General features: G+C 35.3%; 3 protein-coding genes across 14 annotated transcripts; 2 read left to right on the plus strand and 1 right to left on the minus strand.

Moving 5' to 3' along the window:
• Positions 6,817–13,620, plus strand: LOC109714693 (uncharacterized PKHD-type hydroxylase At1g22950). 9 transcript variants are annotated; one of them, XM_020239423.1, is made up of 10 exons: positions 6,820–7,325; positions 8,092–8,139; positions 8,936–8,952; positions 9,031–9,112; positions 9,593–9,743; positions 9,825–9,911; positions 10,377–10,501; positions 11,048–11,166; positions 11,718–11,829; positions 11,976–12,172. In XM_020239423.1, exons 1-10 carry the CDS (start codon positions 7,008–7,010, stop codon positions 12,060–12,062), a joined length of 1,146 nt encoding a protein of 381 aa, XP_020095012.1. In that variant the 5' UTR covers positions 6,820–7,007; the 3' UTR covers positions 12,063–12,172. The 9 variants fall into 9 exon arrangements, 8 of the variants coding, with proteins under 8 accessions (XP_020095018.1, XP_020095012.1, XP_020094984.1 ...); XM_020239395.1 differs by having other exon boundaries at positions 6,821–7,325; positions 8,936–9,112; positions 11,718–11,852; XM_020239390.1 differs by having other exon boundaries at positions 6,821–7,325; positions 8,936–9,112.
• LOC109714747 (probable protein phosphatase 2C 67) lies at positions 14,243–20,811 on the plus strand. Of its 4 annotated transcripts, none has more exons than XM_020239463.1 (11): positions 14,243–14,365; positions 15,054–15,575; positions 15,854–15,962; positions 16,080–16,116; positions 16,870–16,914; positions 17,700–17,752; positions 18,224–18,358; positions 18,514–18,597; positions 19,437–19,539; positions 19,744–19,791; positions 20,424–20,811. In XM_020239463.1, exons 2-10 carry the CDS (start codon positions 15,181–15,183, stop codon positions 19,758–19,760), a joined length of 978 nt encoding a protein of 325 aa, XP_020095052.1. In that variant the 5' UTR covers positions 14,243–14,365; positions 15,054–15,180; the 3' UTR covers positions 19,761–19,791; positions 20,424–20,811. The 4 variants fall into 4 exon arrangements, with proteins under 4 accessions (XP_020095052.1, XP_020095037.1, XP_020095061.1 ...); XM_020239448.1 differs by having other exon boundaries at positions 19,450–19,539; XM_020239455.1 differs by having other exon boundaries at positions 14,259–14,365; positions 15,094–15,575; positions 19,450–19,539.
• Positions 21,179–22,925, minus strand: LOC109714765 (oxygen-evolving enhancer protein 1, chloroplastic-like). The gene is made up of 3 exons (XM_020239478.1): positions 22,589–22,925; positions 21,988–22,281; positions 21,179–21,817 (listed from the first exon to the last, which is right to left on the minus strand). The coding sequence occupies exons 1-3, from the start codon at positions 22,835–22,837 to the stop codon at positions 21,347–21,349; spliced, it is 1,014 nt and encodes a 337-aa protein (XP_020095067.1). The 5' UTR covers positions 22,838–22,925; the 3' UTR covers positions 21,179–21,346.

Below are 24,483 nucleotides of genomic sequence, written 5' to 3' on the forward strand. Positions count from 1 at the left end.
CGAGCATAAGCCAAGCTTTACTCGAGTTCTAGCCGAGCGATCAAATCATTTGCTCGGCTTGTGCTCGACTTAAAAAGTCGAGCAAATTATTTGCTCGGCTTGTGCTCGATCCCAGTCAAGCGAGCACAAGCCGAACTATTGTCGAGCTTATGTATATAAATGACTCGCGAATAGCGAGCTGGATTGCCACCCCTAGTATGTACAAAGTCGGGAATGACGTTGGTATGTTTATACATTGGGCTAGCAACAAGTGGGCCCCACTTTTGTCGACATCTGCATTAAACTACTGTATTGCGATGCGATATGGTATGATGTTAGTTGCTTGTTCGAAACCCTGGAAAAAAAAACCTTTTTAGATTCCCCCAGTAGGTTTCCAAGAGTAGCAAAAGATATTCAGTACATTTTTATCCTGAGAGTAGCCAAACGTATTTTATTTAATACACTATCGTGCAATAAATGAAGACATCGTAGTAAAGCAATTTCCAGACGCCCCGATGAGCACCACGTGGCACGAGCTCCATGAGGGGAGTTTTTTTGGGTGCACATGGTGCACTATTTTTTACTTTAAATTTTCTTTATTTTTTAATTAATAATTTAATATAATAATATTATATATATTAAGATTAAAAAAATTTAAGACTATAGTTTAAAAATTAAGACTATAATTTACATTTTAAATTTTAAAATTAAAGTTTTAAAATTTTAAATTCCTAAATTTTCAAAATTTAAAATTTCAGAATTTTCCTTGAATTTTAATTTAAAAATCTAAAATTTAAATTTTAAAATTTAAAATCTGACTCTCGAAATTTAAAAATAAAAATTTTAAATTTCAAAAAATTTTCAAATTAAGATGTAAATTTTAAATTTTAAACTTAAAAATCGGATTTATTAAAAGTAATTGAAAACTTTAAATGGGATGTGATGGGTGATAGTGTTGTGATGTGACAAGCTTAAAGAGGGAGACTAGCATTGCTTAAAGTTCAAAAGCTTTAAAAATTTAAAATCTGTAGTTTGAAAATTAAGACGAATTACTTTTACATTTTAAAATTTATAATTTTAAGTTTTAAATTTTAATTTTAAAATTTTTAAATTTTAAATTTTAAATTTTTTTCTGAATTTTAAGTGAAAAATATATAATTTTAAATTATAAAAATTTAAAATGTGAAGCTGGAAATTTAAAATAAAAATTTGAAATTTCGAATTTTTCAAATTTTAACCTGTAAAATTAAAATTTTAAATTTTAAAATTTAAAAATAAAATTGGAACGCGATTGGATGTGATGTGGTGACATGACGTGCGCCTGTGCAATCAGACTCCAACAACGGGAGGTTTAATTTTGAATTCTAAAAATTTAAAATTTGTAATTTTAAAATTAAGAAAAAATTTAAAACTTTTAAGTTCTCAATTTTAAATTTTATAATTTCCTAATTTCAATTTTTTCTTGAATATTAAGCTAAAATATAAAATTCTTAATTTTAAATTTTAAAATTTGAGATATGATATTTAAAAATTAAATTATGAAATTAAGACATTAAGATCTAAATTTTAAATTTTTAAAATTTGTTTCAAAATTTAGACAGAACTTAAGATTTAACATTAATATTTGAATTTAGATTTAAAATTTAAACATAAAATTAAAATCAAATTCAAAATACAAAATTTAAAAGTTTAAAATATTTTAAAACCAAAATGCATAAAACAATTCTAAAAAAAATCCCAAAAAGTAAAATGTTTTACAAAATAAACTAAAAAGAAAAGACCCAAAAAAATAAATTAGTTTGCAAAAATAAATGAATAAAAAAAGAAAAAAAAAGGGAATAATTTCATAGATGCCCTTTTAGTAACCATTAATTTTATCAATACCCTTCTAAATTTGATAATATCACAAATACCCTCCAATATGTTAAAAATTATAATAAATGCCCTCCATTAGTTAAAATCCGTTAAGGCCCATGTGAAACGGAGTTAAATTTTTAATATACCAATTTTAGCCCTTATCTCTTATTAATAGTAGAAATACTAATAGGTATTTCAATGCAATTTTTGTAAATCTAAATTTGAGTGTTTAATATATATACATATTAAATTAAATCATTAATATATATTAATTATAGATTTTATTCCTAATTAGTAAATTACATAACTATATAATTATCAATTTATATTCCTAATCAGTATTAGTAATTTTGAAATAAATTATAGATTTTATTTTTTTCCTATTTAAGCAAAAGTAAATTACATAACTATATGCATGCATTGTTGTGTCGATTGAAATAAAAAAAGAGTTTTGTTCGAAAACTAAAATATATTATATTTCAGTTTTTTAATGCATTTAATACAAATAAAATTATCAAGAATAATTTTAATTAAAAAAATTTTAAGCTTTCAAGATTAAAGAAAGATCGAATAATTCCTTAACATTATTTGCATTTAAATTTTTATATATAATTATTTTATTTGATAAAATATAAATAGAGCCATTAGATTTGGTGAAATTATCAAAAACATAAAAATTCACATTTTTTCATACACTGAAATTAGTTAATTTTTTTAAAAACTAAAAGTTAATGGGATATCAACTAAAAAATGAAAGTTGAGTGAGCTGTTTGCAAATAGCATAAAGTTAAGGGGGCTCCATATATTTTTACTTAAGAGAAACTTGAGGGTAAATAAGTCATTTTAAAAGATAACCCATCTTTAACCATTTAATAACTGTGGTAAAACTAACATAACTAACAGTAGGAGTATTGATGATAATTTTCTATATTTACAGGGGTGTAGGAGATATTCTAGCAGGATTTGAAACTAAGGAAAAATTCTAGAATGCAAACGGATATATTGGTAAAGTGGCGTAATAAACTAATCAAATATTTCCTTTTATGAATATATGTTGGATCATGATTGTAAAAAAATATTTTTATTGCACTTTTGTTTGAAATGAAGAATTGTGATTGGCTTGTTATTGATGACGTGGTGCAAGTGTGACAGTATAGAATTTCTCAAAACCAAGACGGTTTGGCATGCTGTCTTTACCAATACACCTTACACCAAGTGGGCACCTCAACACTTTCAGGGACGAAACTCGGATTCAATCTTGAGGGGGACCAAAATATATTTAAATAGAAACTTTAGTAATAAATAATAAAAAAAAATTTCATAATTAAAAATTTTTATTAAAAAATTATTAATTAGATAAATAATGTAAAAGTATGAACTGTATTTTTTTTATTTTTAGATGTTTAACTTCTAATTATTTTATTTATATTATTACATTAAAATAAGTTAGAAATTTTACTAAATCTAACAGTAATTTTTTAGTTTTTTAGTAAATAAAATTAACATAGCTATTAAATTTAGTACAATTCTTGATCTAGTCAAATAAAATAGCTCACCTAAGATAAATAAAAGTTTTAAAAAATTATTAAATAACATTTTTATAGTAGAGAAATATATTACAAAAGACTCTATAAGCAAGAAACTTTTAATATATTTTAACCCATAAAATAGTATACCGATTAGGAGAAAGAGAGAGAGTGTTGGCACCATACTATTAAGTAAATATTCAAAAATTAGAGGGGCTAAAAGCTATCCATGATCTACCAAAAAAAAATTTTGAAGGACCATTAAGCAAATATTGAAAAGTTGAGGAGGGTCAAAGCTATTTATGGTCTACCAGAAAAAAATTTTGAAAGACCATTAAGTAAATATCGAAAAGTTGAGGGGGGCCATGGCCACCTTAGGCCTCTACATAGCTTCGTCCCTAGACAGTTTGATACAACGTGTTAAATCTTTTAACTATGCTATTTGATGCATTCTGCAAGATCCACGTGGCATACCTTCTCGTTCTTCGTTCCACGTGGCGACAGGCCTCTCACCCAACTCTACAAGTGGCTTTCTCTCTCTTCCCTATTCTTCTACAGCTGTCTCTCTCTCTCTTCAGCTACCACATTTTTCTCTCTCTCTCTTCCCTCCCCCATCTGCCTATCTGGCTCTGCTCCTCTCCCTCTCTCCGACCCTCTCTTTCTCTCTCTTCCCCTTTCTCTCTCTTACTCTCTCTCTTTCTCTCTCTTTCCTTCTCTTTTTCTCTCTCTTCCTCTCTCTCTTTCTTTCACTCTTTCTCTCTCTTCCTCTCTCTCTTTCTCTCTTTCTTTCTCTACAAAATTTATTCCATTCTTATCCCCTCCAAAGCTCTATAAATAGCTCGGAGTAGGCGATCGGAGGAGAGGGGAGGGCGGTGCGAGAGGGGAGAGTTCACACCCAGGTTGCACATTGCATTAAAAAAATAAAAAAAAATGAAGAAGAAGAAGATGGGAGCTAAAAATAAATAAGTATATATATATATATATATATATATATATATATATATATATATATATATATATATATATATATAGAGTCCGGCCTACTATACTATTATGAGTACGATTGCCCTCGTACTCATAAGTTGTTTTCGATGATAGAGCTTCTAAATCGACGATCCACACCGTTAAATGTTATCTAGAGCATTTGAAACATCTAGATCAAATTTCAAAATTTTTTGACATCCTTTACCTTACGATCAAAAGCTCACAAAATTGACAATTTTTAACGGCCGGTATGGAATACTTGCTAATTTAACGGTGCAAAAGAATCCGAATAGGTTGAATTTTTGATAGAAAATTCTATTCACTAACTAGATAAAAGATCAATAACTCCGATCTTAAATTGAAGGATCCGATCATCCATTTTTAAGATATCGTTCGATTTTGACCGTTCATTTTATGCCCGTTTGATGGACTTTATTATGATTTCGAAAAATTACGAAATTTATTTTCTAGAAGTTTCAAATACTCTAGATCATATTTAATGGAGTGGATCATCGATTCAGAAACTCCATCATCGAAAACAACTTATGAGTATGAAGGGCCTAATACTCATAATAGTATAGTAGCCCTACTATATATATATATATNATGCATTTATATAATTGCTGCTATTGAAAGCTAAAATATAAGTGGGATGAAACCAGTTTTAAGTGGTGTTGGATTGTTTTCACTAACTACTCATTCGAAAAACTCTTGAGTTCTTAGAAAGTAACAGCTAATTTATTTAAGCGTACAAATACAGTGCTCATAAAATCTCGATTTGTTACTCGACCCAACCAAGTTGTCGCCACGTAGTCCGCTGGCAGCCCAGAGATTCTGATTGTGATTCGGCCAAATAAACCTTCTTCACAAGACAGAATGCTAGCCTCTTCAAACCAACAATCAGGGACGAAGCTAGGATTCAATTTTGAGGAGGGCCAAAATATATTTAAATAGAAACTTTAGTAATAAATAATAAAAAAAAATTTCATAATTAAAAATTTTTATTAAAAAATTATTAATTAGATAAATAATGTAAAAGTATGAACTTTATTTTTTTTTTAGATGTTTAACTTCTAATTATTTTATTTATATTATTATATTAAAATAACTTAGAAATTTTACTAAATCTAACAGTAATTTTTTAATTTTTTAGTAAATAAAATTAACATAGCTATTAAATTTAGTACAATTCTTGATCTAGTCAAATAAAATAGCTCACCTAAGATAAATAAAAGTTTTAAAAATTATTACATAACATTTTTATAGTAGAGAAATATATTACAAAAGACTCTATAAGTAAGAAACTTTTAATATATTTTTACCCATAAAAAAGTATACCGATCAGGAGAAAGAGAGAGAGAGTGTTAGCACCATACTATTAAGTAAATATTCAAAAATTAGGGGGGCTAAAAGCTATCCATGGTCTACCAAAAAAAAATTTTGAAGGACCATTAAGCAAATATTGAAAAGTTGAGGGGGGTCAAAGCTATCCATGGTCCACCAAAAAAAATTTTTGAAGGACCATTAAGCAAATATCGAAAAGTTGAGGGGGGCTATGGCCACCTTGGGCCTCTACATAGTTTCGTCCCTGCCAACAATTATGCCTAGTAGCGCACATAATTTGCAGTATGTGAAAATCGAACTTGCGACATACTCTGATACCACTCATTGGACCATTGGAGCTAACTACTAATTCTAAAAGCTCAAGAAAGAAGAAAGGGGCAACCGATTCACTTAATTAAAAATTCAGACACAAGGCGCACAAATCTCGATTTATGATTCTGTCCAATCCGCTCTCCACACCGTAGTTTGCAGACTTTAATTGTGACTTGCCCAATCCAACCTCCACCACAAGCTAAGATTCAAAGTAATAAAATTATAAGGGAAAACTTCAAATACCCTCCTTGTGGTTTCACTTTTTCTCACTTTAGTATCCTGTGGTTTAAAGTGTATCGAGTTAGTACCCTGTGGTTTCGTACTTTCTCACTTTAGTACCCTGTGGTTTAATATTTCATTAAGAGAAAAATAAAACCACAGTGTACTAACTTGATATAAAAATAAAACCACAAGGTACTAACTTGATATAAAAATAAAAACACAGAGTACTAACTTGATACACTATAAACTACAGAATACTAAAAGAAGAAAGTGCGAAACGACGGGATACTAACTTGATACATTTTAAACCACATGGCACTAAAATGAAAAAGTGCGAAACCACATGGTCAATTTTGAAGTTTTCCCAAATTATAAACATCCAAACGGTCTACGGATGACGTGGTGTACTAGATCCAGGGAAAATTTCCTCTCCCTCCCCCAAAAAAAAGATTAAAAAAAAAAAAAAAAAACAAGATTGAGGGAGAAGCCGAACCCCCGATGGCATCTCCCGTAATTTCCTTCAAAAGCAGTGGCACGCTCTAACCCCGTGCATATTGTAAGTACGTAAACAAAGCCCCACACATGCTCCACGGTCCACCCCTCCCCCACCCCCTACCTCCAAACAAACCCTAATTTCCCTCCCCACCCCACCAAACCCTAGCCCTAGCCCTAGCCCTAGCCCTAACCCTAATCATCCTAACCGTGCTCTCCGAATTCCACCTCCGATGCTCTTCGAGAGGTGATACCCCCTCCTCCCCCCGCCCCCCCCCCCGCCCCGGAGCCATGTCCACCGACGGCGCCGTCGAGAGACGGGAGGAGCCGCCGCATCCTACTCCGCCGCGGAACGGGAACGGGAACGGGGTAGCGGCTCCGGCGGCGGCGGCGCGGCCGATGTACGGGGACCGGAGGCTGAGGCTGAACCCTAACAAGGAGCACAAGCCGGAGCGGTACGACGACCTCCAGAGCGAGTTCGACCCCGTGATCTTCAGCTCGCTGGAGCGCCACCTCCCCCCGAGCATGCTCGAGGTGCCCCGCGAAGCGAAGGCCCAGTTCATGAAGGAGATTCTCGCCCGGTACTTGCCCGAAGGGGAGCGAACCAGGGTGAGTCCCCGATCCCCGTTGCTCCGCGCTCTGTTCTCTTTCGCTTCTTCCGCGAGTTCTAGGGTTTCGGAAATTAGGGTTTCCGTTGCACATGGCTCGTTTGTGTTTTTCCTTCGAGAAATGACGAAAAAGCCCTCGCCTTGTGGGTTTTGTCGGATTTTACTAGTGCGAATATGGTGAGCTCGGTTCAGCTTAATTTCATATTATTTGACCGCCAAGTGAAAAAGCAGAGGATCTGGACCATCCAGCTGTGTTTTTTTGACGATTTGATCAATTTGATGGCCATCGTTAATCCAGTAACCGCAGAGAATTTTTTTAGACTAAAGATATATATAAAATTATTCATTAAACAGTGATTATAAATTGTTTATCAAATTATTCTTGAATCTGGTTTATAAAAAAGTGAAAGGACGGGCCAAAAGAACTATTTGGTGAAGCACTTTGAAAAAAAAAAAAAATAGTAAAAGAATGAATCTGTCTCGGAAGTGATTCCGCACAGTTTCTAAAAACTTATGTCTATCATGCAGGAGAATTCTGTCTCATGGTTTTGCGGAATGTAGTTTTAGTGCGAAGTAAAGCTATCTTTTGAATTCAGATAGTTGGGATATTGGATGAGCATTTTTGTTCAACTTGTTCGTAAGGAGATTAGAATATATGGGTTGTGCTTTAGGCTCTAAATCTCCTTGCATAAAGATTTTTCTTGATTTTGCTTTATGGTTGGTACTAGTGTGCTCAAAGAACGTTCTTTTCTCCATTGTGATGTCAGGTTCAGAGGCATAAGGAGTATAGACAGAAGATATTGTCAACCTATCAGGTTTGTTCTACTAAAATGCGCTCTCTCTCATACTATTGAGTAGTAGTTTTGGTATTTGATTTTTCAGGCTATGTAGAATACTTGTGGGTTTTTCTTAGACCTACTTCTAATCCGCTAAACCTATAATAATCTTTATCTTATCATTTCACATTCTTGAGGCGTTATTTATTTTATGGTTGCTCTCCTAGCAGTTCTTTTCTCGAAGCTTTGATGGGCACCTCTCTTGTAGAATCCTCGGTATAATTTATTTTCTTTTGACATCTGACAAATTGTTATGCATGTTCTAGATTGAATATTTCTGTTATCCAAAGCTGAAAGCTACTATGATCTTTATAGATATATAGATGTTTACTCTTGTAGATGCCCGCGACCCCCTAATTTTTTGACTTCCATGATGCTTGGTGCTTGACAGAAACAACAACAATGTCGTCCAAAAACTATAGAGCACCATCTCACCTTTATCTTGGTTGGTTATACAAATTATTTCTCCAAGTTCTGAGTCATTTTTCAATATCGTTGCATTTTTCAGTCTGTCTTTGACATATACATACAAACCATGAGACTTTGTTGGTTTTGTGACCATCCTATTCTTCCACAAAGTAAACAACTTGGTCAAGGACTGTACCCTTTTTACTGGGACTACTAAGCCAGCCCCTGATTTAGTGTACTTATCATATGATATGATTATAGATTTGCTTTCTACATTATGGTTGCTGTCCATTATCTGTCTTCGTAAGTTATAGTATCTCATAAAATGTCAGCTTTCTGAATGTATTCTGTTTTGGTTCTTGTGCAGCCCCTACATAAAGAGTTGTATAACATCCATCCTTCATCTTTCTTCATACCTTCATTTATCAATGCGATTAGCAATAATACAGTAGAGAGTTTCAGAAATATAATGTCAGAACCCTCTCCTGGAGTTTATACATTTGCTATGCTTCAGCCAAGATTCTGTGAGATGCTATTAGATGAGGTATGTCAACTTTTTTTCGTTTTTTGGGTGGAAGTTGATCAGAATTATATTGCTTATTTTTTATCAGATGGATATTCCTGTACTATCTTGATACTGTTACTGAGTCCCTGGAGTTTTCACTTAAGCACTTAGTCCTGAGCTTTCTCTCATATTTTGATTTCATCTGTAACTGTTAAAAACACGAACTTTCCTGTACAATGACCAATTTCTCCCATCTTTTGTGAATAATTTCCCTGTTTCAATGTACTTGAAGCAGGGTAAAACAGTCAAATTATAGGGAAAAAAGACACATTTTGTCAAATTTTTACATTGATCGGGGGTGAAATTGTAATCTATGAGGAAATTCAGGTACTAAAGTAGTAAGTGAAAAGTTCAGGGACTAAGTCGATGTAACAAAATAGTACCGCATCTATCCATATATTTTACCCTTTTTTTCACATCTGGAGGAACTTTGTTTTAATGCCTTTAATCATCTCTTAGGTAGAAAATTTTGAGAAGTGGGTCAATGCTGTTAAATTCAAGATAATGAGACCGAACACAATGAACAAATATGGTGCTGTTCTCGATGATTTTGGTCTGGAAGCTATGCTTAACAAGCTGATGGAAGAATTCATTTGTCCCATTTCTAAAGGTTACACCGAGCTGTGCTTTACATGTTGCTTTTGGTGATGTTTGTCAATCTTTCAACCGTAATTCATTATTTGAGCTGCAGTGTTTTTCTCTGAGGTCGGTGGGTCAACACTGGATTCACACCATGGTTTTGTTGTAGAGTATGGCAAAGATAAGGATGTTGAATTAGGTAATTTACCCTAATGCTTTACATGTTGCTTTACATGTTGTAGTGTATCGAGTCCATGTGCTTCCAACTTTTTCACTTGTTAGGTTCGTGTTGAGATCCACAAAGACATGCTTAAAGAATTAAGATGCATGCAAACTTTGATGCGCGTTAAATTCCTGCTTAATTGAGCTATAAGATGAATGTGCACTGGTCTTAATGTGGATCTGACTTTGAAAATCTAGAAGCACCAAGTGGCTGGTGTTTTTAGAAGCATTCCAGTGTGGCTTATATACGCACTCAACAATATGTGATGTATCGCAGGCCATGCTTTAGAGAAGTTAAAATTTATGATCTGTGTTGTTGATAGATTATGTACTTTTATGTATGCTTGGATCTGGCTTCTTTTAGCTTGTATTGAGCTAAAATTTAAATATATCCTTTCGGAGAGATTGTTCTTTTAAATTTTTTTTAGTTTCTTATTTGTAGGCTTTCATGTGGATGATTCTGAAGTTACTTTGAATGTTTGCTTGGGAAAGCAATTCTCTGGTGGTGAATTATATTTTAGGGGTGTTCGTTGTGACAAACATGTAAACTCAGAGACTCAACCTGAGGTATATTTTTGGTCTTTTAACATGGTTTTCTGATAGTGAGTTTCTAAAAGAGTATGAGCAATATTTTGGTTTTTTCATATGTATTCAGGTATTTTTTTGTCAGTTTGTATTGGATTATTAGTCTTTTACACGTCTAATCAACTTTGAAGGTCAAGATGATTATTTGCTTGCTTTGGCTTGGTTCAATGTCCACTTTCTAAGTTTATACTAAGTTACGTGCCTTAAACTAGGTTCATACTGTCGAGTTTACTATAGCTTGTTTCCTTAGAAATTTTGAATTGATTTAGTTATACTAAATACAAGCCATCTTCAGGTTTTTGGTAGATCTTTCAAGAAATTTCTCACCACTTGAAATATTGTGCACTATTTCCGCTTTTCACTTTTACATGCTTTTGTCTTTGTGATGTTTTGCACCCGTCAAGGTTACATGCCGAGTTCCGTTTTAGGTACTGTATATCCTTTTGTCTTTGTGATGTTTTGCATCCATCAAAGCTGCCGTAATCTACGTCTACAGAGCCTTGTAATGGTGACTAGTCTTGGTCACAGGAAATCTTAGAATATTCTCATGTCCCGGGTCAAGCTGTGCTTCATCGGGGCCGTCATCGGCACGGTGCTCGTGCCACGACATCTGGACATAGGATCAATCTGCTCTTATGGTGCAGAAGGTATGCTTAATCTTTTCATATAGAGGTAGTTACACACACACACACGCACACACACACACATCCTTGCAAAATTATATAACTTTTAACTGTATTTGAATTGTTGTGTCCGAATCGAGTCGTGTTGTGTCCCATGTCTCATGTCTATGTCTAACATTGAGTGGCTTCTTAGAAGATAGTAGACTTTTCAGAGGACTGATCTTTGGTTGGAAAAATGGGGGTTTTATGATATTGTTATATAAATTAGGAAGGGGGGTTATGTTCAACTTCTGTAAATTTTACCCTTTTATATCCCTGCAAAAACTGAATTTTTGCATGCCCTTTTCATGAACTCTATATCTTACAAATATGCTGCTGTACTCGAAAAAAAATTTCCCTACAAAACCAACTCAACCACCCCCTTAAGAAACTGCAGTTTCACGAGGTACATATGAAAATTCTGATTTTACAAAGCGTGCATGTATTTAAAAGCCAAAATTTTATTTTTTACACTTTAAGATTAATGAGAAGTAGGAGCTTTATGATACACTAATTTAGTGCAGTCCATTTTGCAGCTCAGTCTTTAGAGAGATGAAGAAATATCAGAAGGATTTCTCCACTTGGTGTGGCGAGTGCCAGCGTGAAAAGAAGGAACGACAGCGCCAATCTGTTACTGCTACAAAGCTGGTAGTTATCCTACCTAATTTTCTGTAAGGGAACTTTGCATATATACACCCACAGAAAAATGAGAAATTACAAGTAGTACCTTTCCGAAGCTAGTACTTGTTTACGTGCTCGCGCCTAAAAATTTATCTGCATAATGCCCTTGCCAGGTGTTTATGCAAAAAACAATTTATACAGAGATACCCTATCAGGAGCATGCAGAAATGAGCAGGCTTTTCGGTGGCACTAGGCACTAGCATAGAAACTAACTTTGCGGGGGTACTGTGTAATTTCACACATTTATAGATGGGTATATGTATGTAAAAGAACACTACTACTGCCATTACGTATTTTGAATTTTATGCAACTACAATCGTGCTCAATTTTTGTTTTTTTGTTTTTTTTTGTTTTTTACAATTTTTATATTTATTTGCTTCTGCAACAGGCATTCCTTAGGGGTGCAGGTGGATCGGTTATCTGAACCATTCTTTTTTGTTTGTTCTATTTTGAGCTTCTTGTCTGTATAATAGCTTACCTGCTCTCATTTAGATTTTGGTGCGGATAATTTTTGTAATGTTCTCTGAGTACTTACTCAATTAGTTTCACCCCTCTTTGAGATGTTTATTGTAAGAAGGCTATATACACATGCCGAATGGGTGGATCAATATAAGTAACTATGTGAAAAATGCCAGTTTGAAGTACACTGCAAATTTGATAAGCATGAGCTTCACTTTCTCATTCATATAAGCTGGTAAATGCAAATGTGCTAAAGTGTTATCTCTTTTGGTTGTCACTGCTACTGTACCAAATGAACAGCATCTTCTTGAGGAATTTGATTTTCTCTTTTAATTACGAGGATTGTTTTGTGAAATATGTACTCATTTGTTTGTCATTAATCAGTGTCCATAGACTACTATGAAGTGAATGAATCTCGAATAATTTTCTATTTCCATATATTCATGTGGTAATTTGGGCATTGTCTATCAAAATGAAATCAAAATTTGTTCAGTAGTCTAAATGCCATTTATCTACCGCAAGTGTTACTATTTATGTGACGATTTTTTTTCCTGTGTTTGGGCAAAATGATGTCCTGAGCAGGTGTTCTCGAACGCTGGGTTTTCCAGATCACTGAAACATTTGTGGCACCGAGATCCAAGGGTTTAGATGATCTAGAGCATCCATGCAGGGCGCTGTTTGTGTCTGCATTGTTTTTAAAAGTGTTGCTAGTTCTTGTTACAAATGTGACATAATGTATCATTCATTTTACAGGATATCAAGTTGCGCCTGCGTTGTTCTAAAAGTGTTTTGAGTTCTTGTTAGAAATGTGATATAATGTATCATTCATATTACAGGATATCAAGTTGCGTCTGTGTTGTTCTAGAAGTGTTATGAGTTCTTGTTAGAAATGTGACATAATGTGCCATTCATATTGCAGGATATCAAGTTTGTGTCTCCCTTGTTTTTAAGTGTTATGAATTCTTGTTAGAAATGTGACATAATGTACCGCATTCATACTACAGGATGTCGAGTTGTCGTGCTCAGCGAACCGCCCTTCGCCTTCGTAGATGATCAGGAGGGAGATTTCGGAGAAGTTGCCTCCCAACCTGCTTGTGCTACTCCGGCGAGGCGCGGAGGGGAGGCTATCCTCTTCTCTCTTCTTTTTCGCTTTTTTCTTTCTTTGGGTGTTTCCCACCTCATTTTGCTCGTGTGTACATTAAAATAGGTTGATGAATTTATTGTTTTATTAAACAGTAGACATGTATTTATTCCACATTATTGAACTTTATGTTAATGAGTTATTGAAATAGACTATTATGTGGGAATTGTCATGTTTGATCCATTATGTGTAATAATCTAAATTACTTTTTTGTTTGGTTAAAGTATTTTTTTTAGGATAAACTTTAAATGTCATCCCTGTGTTTCACACTTTCTCACTTTAGTGCCCTGTGGTTTAAAATGTATCAAGCTTTATCGAATAGTCATTTTAGTACCATTTAGTTTTAACTTTGTCATTAATTTAACAAAAAAAATTAGTGAAATCGATAATAAAAAGATATAAATGAAATCACAGGGCGCTACATTGATACATTTTAAATCATAGGGTATTAAAGTGATAACGTATGAAACCACATGGGTGTTATTTGAAGGTTTCCTAATTAGTTATACTGAATTGAATGATTTGGATTGTGAAAAATGACTTGTAAGTACCTTTTGTCATTATAAATGTTTGACACTTTTTCAACTTTTAATTATTTTGGCTTAGTTATCTTTTAAGGACCGAATTGAGAAATTTTTGTTGGAATGAAAATTTAATGAAGTATAAATAAATTTCCATCAGTTGAAAAGGCCTTTCGAAAAGCCAAATTTAAATAGTTTGAATTCATCAAAATCTCTAATTTAATAACCAAATCTCAGCCGAGGGACTCCTTTCCAAAATACCTAAACTTGAGGGCCCTCGTGACAAATTTAACCATAACGTGTAAATTCTTCGACTCCGAATCGCACATTCGGCCGCCGCAATTCCTCTCGCTCGATCGAACGATCGACGAAAAGTGCGGAGGTATTTGAGATCTCTTCCCCTCTTACCCTAAAATCGTGTATAGTAATTGGTAAATTGCTTAAAAAAAAGCAAAATTTTATCTCTAATTATGCAAATTGTTGGTGAATTTGATGTTGAGGACGATTAGGGATTTAGGGTTTCGTTTTAGGCCTCTGCATCTTTGTTTGTTCTATAGTCAGTAAATTTTCACCCTTTCCTTTATAACTGCAATTGATCTCCTTTTTTTGTCAATAGAAATCTATAAAGCTTCATATTTTTCTTCTTTTTTTTTTCTTTTTTTCTTTCTTTTTTTCTCTGAGTGTGGAATTCGTATTTTATAGCTTCAATTGGGTAGTAAAGTGTTTTATTTCACAGCCACATGGTATAAAATGTAACATTTTTACCATCCTGTGGTTTATAAAATATAGTAATTTGTTAATCTTATTCAACAACAGATTCTTATGGCAAAACAAAAAATAATTCAAATGGTAGCAAATCAATTATTATGGCGGTGGCGGCTCTAGAATTCGACCTTTACACGCATTGTGCGGTATAATAGTGCTGATGCATAGAACTAACTTCTATAGTCTTAATTTTTTTTAAAAAACTTTTATTTGCTATTAAGTCCATGAATTTGTCATTATAAAAGTTCCTTTTAGTTGATGATATATATTTTTTTATTGCTCGTAATTTGTTTAACGATTTGCAGCTTACGAGTTTTAATCCCACATGTTCTATGTACTCAACAGTACGGAATTGGTACCTTTTTTGAATGAAAATAAGTAATTCGGAGCATAAGAAACCAACGTATTACATGTCTCATCATAAGCAGCGTCATGTCTTATCATAAGCGCGACGCTGACGTCCTTGATGAGAACTCGGTGACAAAGAGGTCCAAAGGTAGTGACACGGCTGTGCAGGACGTAGAAAAGGAGAGGGAGAATCGAGATATCGGCATTTTCGCAAAAAGTTCCACTCTCTCTGTTGAAGGAAACGGACGAAATGGAAGTGTTTCTCAACCAGAGTGCAAAGATAAAGATAACAGAATTCCGGAATGCAGAGGTTCTTCGGAAGAAACAATTGCATGTGATTCGAAAGTGTCAAATGAGAAAGATGGCAAATCAACCTCTATCGAAGCTGATGCTGCAGAAGACAAGGGATGCAGACACACTATGGAGGATGCTTGGGTGGTCCTTCCAGATGCTAGCTCGGAATATCCTGGAAAATTGAGGTGCTTATTGTTTCTAGTATTTTCTGCCTAATGTTTCTTAGATTATTTTTTTTTTGGCTCTTCTGAAAAGTGGGTGAAGTGTAAGCGCCCTACAAATCTTGGTGGAAGTGGAAATCATGATATATTTTTGCTGGGTTGTTAAAACATTCTGTTTAGCTACATTTCATGGGAGTTACGGATCTATTTTAGTATTAGGTGAACAAGCAGGACAAGTGTGTATTCTGTTTCAGATAAACTGTGCTTGCAATTATTTTAATTATCGTATTCTTTTCCTGCAGATGTGCACATTTTGCAATTTACGATGGGCACGGCGGTCGCTTGGCAGCAGATTTCGCACAGAGACATTTACATGCTAATGTTCTTGCAGCAGGATTACCACGTGAGTTGGTGTGTCTACTTGGTCTAATTTTTATGTTAAGATATGACTAGTGATTTGCTCCGTTGATCACTTTAACTTCTACTTGGTCTCTCTAGTGCCTGATGGTTCAACTTTTGCCATTGCAGATGGATATAAAAGCTGCGAAGAAGGCCATCCTTGAAGGTAGGTAGTTTGTGACACAAGCTTCTATCATTTTCTTCCGCTTAATGTATGTTATATGTTAGATGTCGTTTTTAGGCTTGCTAGTTGTTACCAGCCTTTGTTGTATAATGATATTATTGCGACAAGGCATTTGAAATACTTCCTTGCAGTTTTTATACTTCTTTGCCATTCTATAGTTAGTCGAACCTTTTGGGACTTTGACTTGTTGCAGATTAAATGTTCAATTATATTTATATTGAGCTGATATATGGTTAGTCATCTGACATAGTCCATATGGTAGTTTCGCATGTGCATATACTAGACAACTTTTATTTATTTATTTATTTATTATTATTATTATTATTTTGGGTGAGAACTAGCGTGTAAATGTTATGTTTGGAGGGAATCTAGGCTGATTTTGTATATATTTAGTGTAAGAACATTCTGCCAAAAATTATCTTTTTCCTCCTAATTTTAGGCCAACAAGAATTCTATTTTGACTGGGTGTGCTAAGTGTACTGATCGCTACAATTTGTCTATCTGACATGCATACGACATGGTTTCCCCAGTATGTTATTCTTTGTTCGTAAAGTTAATCAAGATGATTTCTTCATTGTGTAGTACTGTAAATTTTACGATCCATTTTCTGTATTTTGGGTGCTAATTCATGCATATCAAACGCTTTGTCGTCGTATTTTAGTTATCTGGTCTACAATTAGCAAAGTAAATCACGTTGTATCACTCTTCTGATTTGCTTATTTCAATTAATTGCAGGTTTCCGAAGGACTGATGAATCTTTGCTTGAAGAAAGTGCTAAAGGTGGCATGAAAATTCTGTTAAATTAATTCTCGACTATATGTGTTTCTATGGGTTTTAGAAATTAGTTTCCAAATCAGATTATTAGATATAATATATATGAAAGTTGACATCATAATATAAGAGAAAAGGATCACGTTGAAAGTGGAGGAATTTTCACTTAACAGCATTAACGGTTCTTGGAATTAGAAAATATGCCTAATGGACAAATCATCATATAATGGATTATTGGAAGCCCGATTTGGTGGTTGTTGAGCTTCTAATGTAGGCCTTAATCATTTTTTAGGAAAATATTCGACTAGTGAAGGCCAAATGAAAAAAACCCATCTAAATGCATTGTTACTGGGGTGATGAATTCTTCAGTTGAATGAAATCTATGTCTTTTACTATCATACGTTCTAATCACCATCGGACTTGTTCTTTCTTATTGTTCTCTTCCTTTTTTTGGTTTTGCAAAATGTGAATTCATTTGTCATATAGACAAATTGCTTCTGTGAGGGCATTGATTAGTCATTTTTACTGATGCCTTGACCATAACTTTCTCATATTTTACCATGATTAGTAAGTTGTACCCGTGATTTATCACCAAGTTATTAGCACGTAACGCAGTTAAGTGCCACTTCTTATTTCATCTCAAATCTTTATAAATTATGCAATTGAAAATAAGATGGCGATATACGTGGAACTACATTCACACACCATAATTACTTCATATCGAATTTTTATGAAGTTTTCTTCTGAGATTCAATCAAACTAATAATTCAATTTGCTTGTAAACATATCCTCAGGGAACTGGCAAGATGGTGCAACAGCTGTATGTGTCTGGGTCCTGGGCCAGACGGTTAGTCTTCTCTTTCTCAAGTCCTTTTTTCCAAATGTACAATTTGATGAGTTTTGGAACTTTCCAATTAGAACCTCTTCCCTTTTCCCTTATTAATCCTTGCAAATGGCGTTAAAATATTCTTGGTACTTACATTAAATAGGGTATATTATTAATGCAGCATTGTGTACTTTCATTCTATATTTTAGACAGTCCTCTTCATAATTCAAAATGTGGGATAAGTAGAGGGCTTAATTTAAGCCTTTTTTTCATGAAATTGAATATTATGTCATAAATGCAGTTGATCTACGTCGCTAGTATAACTTCTTTTGCTGTTTGGAATCATATTTTCTTATATTTTTAGTGGGGTTCTTTTGCTATATGTTTATTAGTAATGTATCAGGGTATTTCTGTTGCTAATCCTTGATCACATATCTCATGTTGTATGCAATCTGTTTATACTTCATCTGTTGGCTTCATGAATTGATGCAGGTCATGGTTGCTAATATTGGAGATGCGAAAGCAGTGCTAGCGAGGTCGTCCTCCGCTGATCAGCGTTTAAAGGCCATTGTTTTGACAAGAGAGCATAAGGCCATCTATACGCAAGAACGTACCCGTATTCAAAAAGTAAAACCTTTGTCTTTTATCTCAATTGGTAGATCAAGAATTTGCATTCAGACGTAATTAGCACATTGATACCTGTGTATAATGTATATAGATACAACCCATCTCAAACTTTAGATTTTCTACTGTATGATGATTTTCATGTCTTGTTTGTTAAGGCTGGAGGGTCTGTCGGTTCCAACGGAAGATTACAAGGTCGCCTGGAAGTTTCTAGAGCCTTTGGAGATCGCCAATTTAAGAAGGTTCCCTCAGCTTACCTTTCAATTATTTATTCAATTTTTCTTCTTTTTTTTTCTTTTCAAATGGAATGCTGAAGTAGGTCCTGTATATATTTACACTTTTAACTAAAGGGGCAATTGCTTATATACCCCTAAAAAGTTTCCGGCTTTTCGACTTACCCCTTTTAGAAGGCTAATATTGAAAATATCCTTTCTACGTTCCAACCTATTTCTAATATATCCCTAGAGTTAAAATCTGTTAATTAACTCTGTTATCTCTGTAAAATTACTATTTTGCCCTTTCAAATATACCCTTCCACCATCACTGACTTTCTTATTTGCCCTTAAAGTCAGAGGCACAAAAAGTATTTTGACTTTTGGTCTTTTCCAATATACCCCTCTACCGTCACCAACATTTCTTATTTGCCCTTAAGTTAAAGGCAAAATTGGCATTTTAATTTTTTTTAACTGTGGTAGATATTTAACTCACGTTTAACTCAAGTTAACTTAACAGGAGATAACTGCGGGGGTATTTTACAATAACAGTGGAACATATGAGAGGTATTTTAGAAAGAAAAAAAAAGTAGGGGTAAATCGAATATTTTCAATCGTATAAGGGGTATATAGGCAATTATCCCTTAACTAAAAACGCTAGTCAAATAAAAGAAGAAATGGAAAAGTTTCTTTGTTATGTTTTCGTTGTAATGCAAAACGAGATAAAGCTATATATGTAATGACATATGAAAATATGATTTACTAGTTTTTGTGTTAGACTACAGTGTATGTACCTAACATGCACAGCTTCTTACTATAATGCCAGAATCAGGATAATTAGTTTGAAATTTTGATGGCTATTATGGAAGACTACCCATGCAGGTGGGAGTGATTGCAACTCCAGATATTCACTCTTTCGAACTTACAGAAAAGGAGCAGTTCATCATTCTTGGTTGCGACGGCTTGTGGGGGGTATTGGCATCTCTTTCACCCTTCTATCGATTTTCCCTTTTCCCTCCACCACCCACCACCCACGNCACACTATCACTGATTTATGCCGTGGTGATGCAGGCTTGGTTGCAGCACATATTGCGGAGGTGAGGGTATAAGTGGCGACGCAGTTTGAGGCAGCTCACAATAGTGTTGTCATTTTTTTGTTAATTCGAATTTGATCAGGTTTTCGCACCGAGTGATGCTGTGGAGTTCGTTCAAAAACAGTTAGAGGTAATACTGGAGTCTTAATTAAAAAATTTATCAATGCATTACTTTTTAAGAGTCGACAATGCTTCTCTTTCTGGTAGATATTTTTCACGGCAGCGGCTCTGATTTTCAGTTGCAATTGAAGCTGGATAACTCACAAATTCAGTGCCTGAAGTTTGACTATGATTTCATCTTTGTCCTCATCTTTTCAATTTTAGCAATTTGGTCCCTAAAGTTTGTTCCAGAGTTTCGTACTATACCCGGAGTTCTTTTTGTTAAAATCAAATGTCTGGGGACAAGCAATTTGTGGATCAGACTTCTTTGACTACATTATCAAAATTAACACTCTGAGGGCAGCTTTGTGGACTAAATTGTCATAACTAGACCTGGGGACAAAATTGAAATTGGAAACTACTGGAGTAACTGTTAAGTTTGAAACCCTGAGGATGATATGTGGAAATCAAATTGAGGCGAAACTTCAGGGACTAAATATGTATTAACTCCTTTAATTTTTGTGTTTTTGAAACCAAAATTCTCGGAGCATATCACCTTCTTTCAAAAAAGTTAGCGGCTAATAGTCTCTTAATATTCCATAATGTAACCCTAGAGTTCAATTACTACTTTTCTCCTCACAATTTAACAATGAGCTTTTTCAGGACACTGCATCGGCTACTACTGCGGCTCGTCACCTGGTGAAAGAAGCTATCCGTGAACGACGTTGCAAGGATAACTGCACCGCGATAGTCATTGTTTTCAAGCACTAATTCTTCATTTGTCGCGAAGAAGGTTTGCTGCATTTTCGCTTCCAGCTTCATGACTATTCGCCTCTTAACTAGTTTTAAAGAGACCGTTGCTCGAACATTTATAGATATATTAGTCCTAAAATCCTTCTTGATTCTAGAATAGGAGATTCTGAGGTAGCATACAAGTGATCCAATCAATGGTAGGGTTAAATGTGCTCTCCTTGAACTGTATTGATGTACTTCGGAAACGATTTGTGTGACATGAAATAGAATTATACTGCTTTTTTATCATTTGCTCTCATTCAATCGTGCATTTTACTGACTTGTTGATGTTTGGAATTGCCATGTTGGGTTGTATGAATCTAATCCGATCGAGTCTAATGCTGTTCGATCTTGGCTCAGAACTCTTGATCATGGTTATTGGAGCTAAGCTGTTTGAAGAAGCCCCACAAGATTTTGAGCTGCTTTGAGTAAAGCTGTTTGAAAAGGCATTTTAGTTTGAAGCAAAAGCTTCAAACTAGAATTTCGACTTTTGGAGCTAAAAAGTTTTATTAGTTTAGTATTGTGGATATTTAAATTCTGCTTCTCGAGTAGAAAAGCTGTACACTAAGCTAACACATAATGGTCTCTCTCTCTCTCACATACACACACATTTTTTTTTTTTGAAATGAAACCATACTCAAAGTCATTAGATTAATATTTAACAACATATAAGCACATATATGCAGTAGTCCCTTGGAATAAAAACAAGAGAAAAATAGCTGAAGAGAGATCTTGAGGATTGCTCAAAGTACATGCTTATGTTGATCCCAACCCCATCAAAACATTGTGGATCTCTAAGGAGACTGATCAATCTGGGCATACCAGATCCCCTGGATCTTCACTTCCTTCGGCACCTTGGCGCCGAGATCGGTGTCCGACGGCTGCACGCTCTCAAACACCCCGATCGCCTCCCCGGACTCCGGCTTGCTCTTCGTCACGCTCAGCGTGATCTTCCCCGTCGACGATGCCGTGTTCTTGATGTTCTCCTTGGTCAGGTCCTCCTCGTCCCCTCTCCCGCCGGCTGGCAGCGCCACTGCATTGTCATACCCGGTCGACCCGCCCCGGCCCTTGGGGTCCAAGAATGATGAGCCTCTATAGCTCGGCACCAGGAACTGCCCGCCGAAGCTCTCCGGCTTGCCGGTGGCGACGAGCTGCTTGATCGTGAAGAGGAACGGCACCCGCTCTCCTCCGGGGAGCTGGACGGTCACGGCGGCATAGTCTATCCCATCCTTCTCCTCGAACTTGATTGTGCCGTCAGGGGAGACCTGTTGAGTATTAAAAATATCAGAATACCGTTTTTCAACAACTTAAGCTTTTCCATCCGAATGCCTGGAAAATTGTCAATTATTGTAGAATTTGGCGGTAGGGCTAAATTGAGCATCAAATAGTAAGATATGGCTTAAGTTTTCAGAGAAAAATGATTGTTTCACAAGACCTCGAGAGGGCCCTCGATCTCGTCAAGGGTGTAGGTGAGGCGGGTCATGAGCTTCGTCTTCTGAAATTCGGGCGTGGAGTTCTTGTTGACGCCCTCGGCCTTGACGGTGAACGACGTGGGCTCGAGGCAGAACTTCTTCATGTAGTACTTGCCGGGCTTGAAGGCGAAGGAGTCAACGCCGCCCTCGATCGTCGGGCACTGGTTCGCCGTCCCCGTGCCCTTCACCTCCATGTACGTCTTGCTCTGAATCTCGTCGTAGGTTAGCCGCTTCGGCACTCCCTCCGCACTCGCGCCCTGTAGTTGTAATATAGTCACACTTTTGAGTCTACCAGTTTGGTCTAACTTCTAAAACAACTTCTTTTCGTTAAGTAGTAGCCAAGCGTACGAAAAATAAAATTTCTAGAGCTTTTACCAACCTAGGTGCTTCTAAAATTGCATCTTATATTGAGAATCCAAAGCCAATTATTTGCAAAATAAAGCCGTCTCGGCGGTTTGGAAATCTTAAAGATAAATTTCTCAACCAGCAAAATATAAAAAGTTTAAAATTAAAGCTTCTGCCTTCTGAATTCTACGAAGTTCTCGAAAGATAGAGAGTTTATACCGAGACGACGAGGGCCGAGGCGGCGAGGGCGAAGCCGGCGATCTTGGCGGCGTCGGTGCACTTTTGTGCGACATGGCGGAGGTCGGGGTGGGCCGAGCAGGTGACTCGGGCCGAAGCCGCGGGCTCGAGCCCGAATGCCTTCGACACGTGCGACAACGACGACGACGACGACGACAGCCGCAGCGGCGCCACGCCGGGCCTCGCCGCCGGCTGCATCAACGTCGCCGCCGCTTGGAGAGACGCCGCCATTTCCTTCTCTCTCTCTCTCTAACTCTGAAGCTCTTTCACTTTCTCTCTCTCTCTCTCTCTCTCTCTTAGCTATCTCTTCTTATTCTTATTCTTACAGTTTGGTCACACTTTGTTGTGAGTGTTGTTCTGTATTATTTTGGATGGTGGATAAGAGGATTGGATAAGATGTGAGCTCCCATTGGCTGGTTGGTGCTATGGGTGTCGAGTGTGCGAGTCCCACGTGGCACAGTCTTAGCCTCTCCTTGTTGCTGAGTCAGCACCAATAGGATTTTGCCATGTCAGCAGTCGTATGTGGGTTTTAAGAGGAATCAGTGTCTCCATCATCTTAAAATCATAATATAATAATTTGATAAAGATATAATTTACAACATAAAAAAGTCTATATAGAAAATGTTTATGTATTTTTAAATGCTTGTTTTTAGCCGCAGAGAAAAAAATTATTATGTCAAAATTTAATCTTAACCAGCCTAATACTAGCCGAAGCCAACTAACTCTCTCTCTCTCTCTATATATATATATTAAAATTCTAAATTTTTAATTTTCTTTCAATTTTTCATCTGATAGTAGAACTGATAATCTAACTTATTATTTCCCAACTAGCTTGTGTTCGGCTCATAAACAAACAATTAAAATTTTCAGCTTAATATTTTAACGAGCCAATTCGTATTCAGCTTGTTTAATAAACGAACAAATATGAGTCAGGCTTAACCCGCTTGTGCTCAGCTCGTTGACGGTCCTTATTATAAGTTATGAATCAATTTTATATTAAAATTAATTGTACTAATATCATCTACACTACTCACCTGTTTTCTTTAGTTGAATACTTGAATCCCAAATAGTAATAACATAACTTTTTTTAATAATTTATAATATTGAAAAAAAAAAAACGTTTGAATAAACACAATGACCCCAATGGGGGTTTTGGGCCTCAGCCCTATTTGGGCCTAATAGGCCCATATTCAATAAAATAATTTTTCACTTTTAATATTCATTTTCTTCGAACATTTGTTAATATATTTAAATTCTGGTTCCATCCTAATTAACGAACAAAAACCAATTCATTTTGATGATTTGACTTAACTATATTTCTTTGGTTTGATTTTACTAAATTAAAATTCTAAATTTTGTTTGGCATTATTGAATCCTTTATTGTTTTAAATAAATTTTATGTAAGTGATTTTTTTTTCAGTTTTTTTGTGGCGGGTTGGTTATAATATGCAATTAATCATTTTATCTCAGTAATAAATAACATTTTTTTCAAAAAATATTATAAGCTAAAAAAAATATATCTTTAAATATTTTTTGTTTTACTCTGCATTTTTGTTTTAAGAACATTTATATAAATGTTTTTTTACAAAATTAGAATTAGGGCTCTTTTTGCAAATAGCCTCCTGACAAATTTTTTTTTTAAATTAGCCTTGTCAAAAATTTATTTGCAAAAATGGTCCTGATCCTGCCACACAAGCGCCACGTCAGCGTCACACGGGCGGGGCTGGAGCCAGGTGTTTAAGTTGAACACGGTGAACCGTTCACCGTGTTTAAATACCGTGTTTGAGCACTGACTCATTTACCGTGTTTGAACACCGGCTCAATAACCGGCTCATTCACCGTGTTCAACTTAAACACCTGGCTCCAGCCCCGCTCGC

This window comes from Ananas comosus, linkage group 1, assembly GCF_001540865.1.
Source record: "Ananas comosus cultivar F153 linkage group 1, ASM154086v1, whole genome shotgun sequence".
Classification (NCBI taxonomy): domain Eukaryota; kingdom Viridiplantae; phylum Streptophyta; class Magnoliopsida; order Poales; family Bromeliaceae; genus Ananas; species Ananas comosus.

Excerpts from the sequence above, each read along its gene's own strand:
- LOC109714693 (XM_020239390.1), top strand. The coding sequence starts at position 7,008 with ATGTCCACCGACGGCGCCGTCGAGAGACGGGAGGAGCCGCCGCATCCT. Across the intron at positions 10,502-11,047 it reads ACTCAGAGACTCAACCTGAG|GAAATCTTAGAATATTCTCA; the intron begins GTATATTTTTGG and ends TCTTGGTCACAG. Across the intron at positions 11,830-11,975 it reads CTGTTACTGCTACAAAGCTG|GTGTTTATGCAAAAAACAAT; the intron begins GTAGTTATCCTA and ends TGCCCTTGCCAG.
- LOC109714765 (XM_020239478.1), bottom strand. The coding sequence starts at position 22,837 with ATGGCGGCGTCTCTCCAAGCGGCGGCGACGTTGATGCAGCCGGCGGCG. Across the intron at positions 22,282-22,588 it reads CCTCGGCCCTCGTCGTCTCG|GGCGCGAGTGCGGAGGGAGT; the intron begins GTATAAACTCTC and ends TTACAACTACAG. Across the intron at positions 21,818-21,987 it reads AGATCGAGGGCCCTCTCGAG|GTCTCCCCTGACGGCACAAT; the intron begins GTCTTGTGAAAC and ends AATACTCAACAG.
- LOC109714747 (XM_020239448.1), top strand. The coding sequence starts at position 15,181 with ATGTCTTATCATAAGCGCGACGCTGACGTCCTTGATGAGAACTCGGTG. Across the intron at positions 15,963-16,079 it reads CAGGATTACCACGTGAGTTG|ATGGATATAAAAGCTGCGAA; the intron begins GTGTGTCTACTT and ends TTGCCATTGCAG. Across the intron at positions 16,117-16,869 it reads GAAGAAGGCCATCCTTGAAG|GTTTCCGAAGGACTGATGAA; the intron begins GTAGGTAGTTTG and ends AATTAATTGCAG.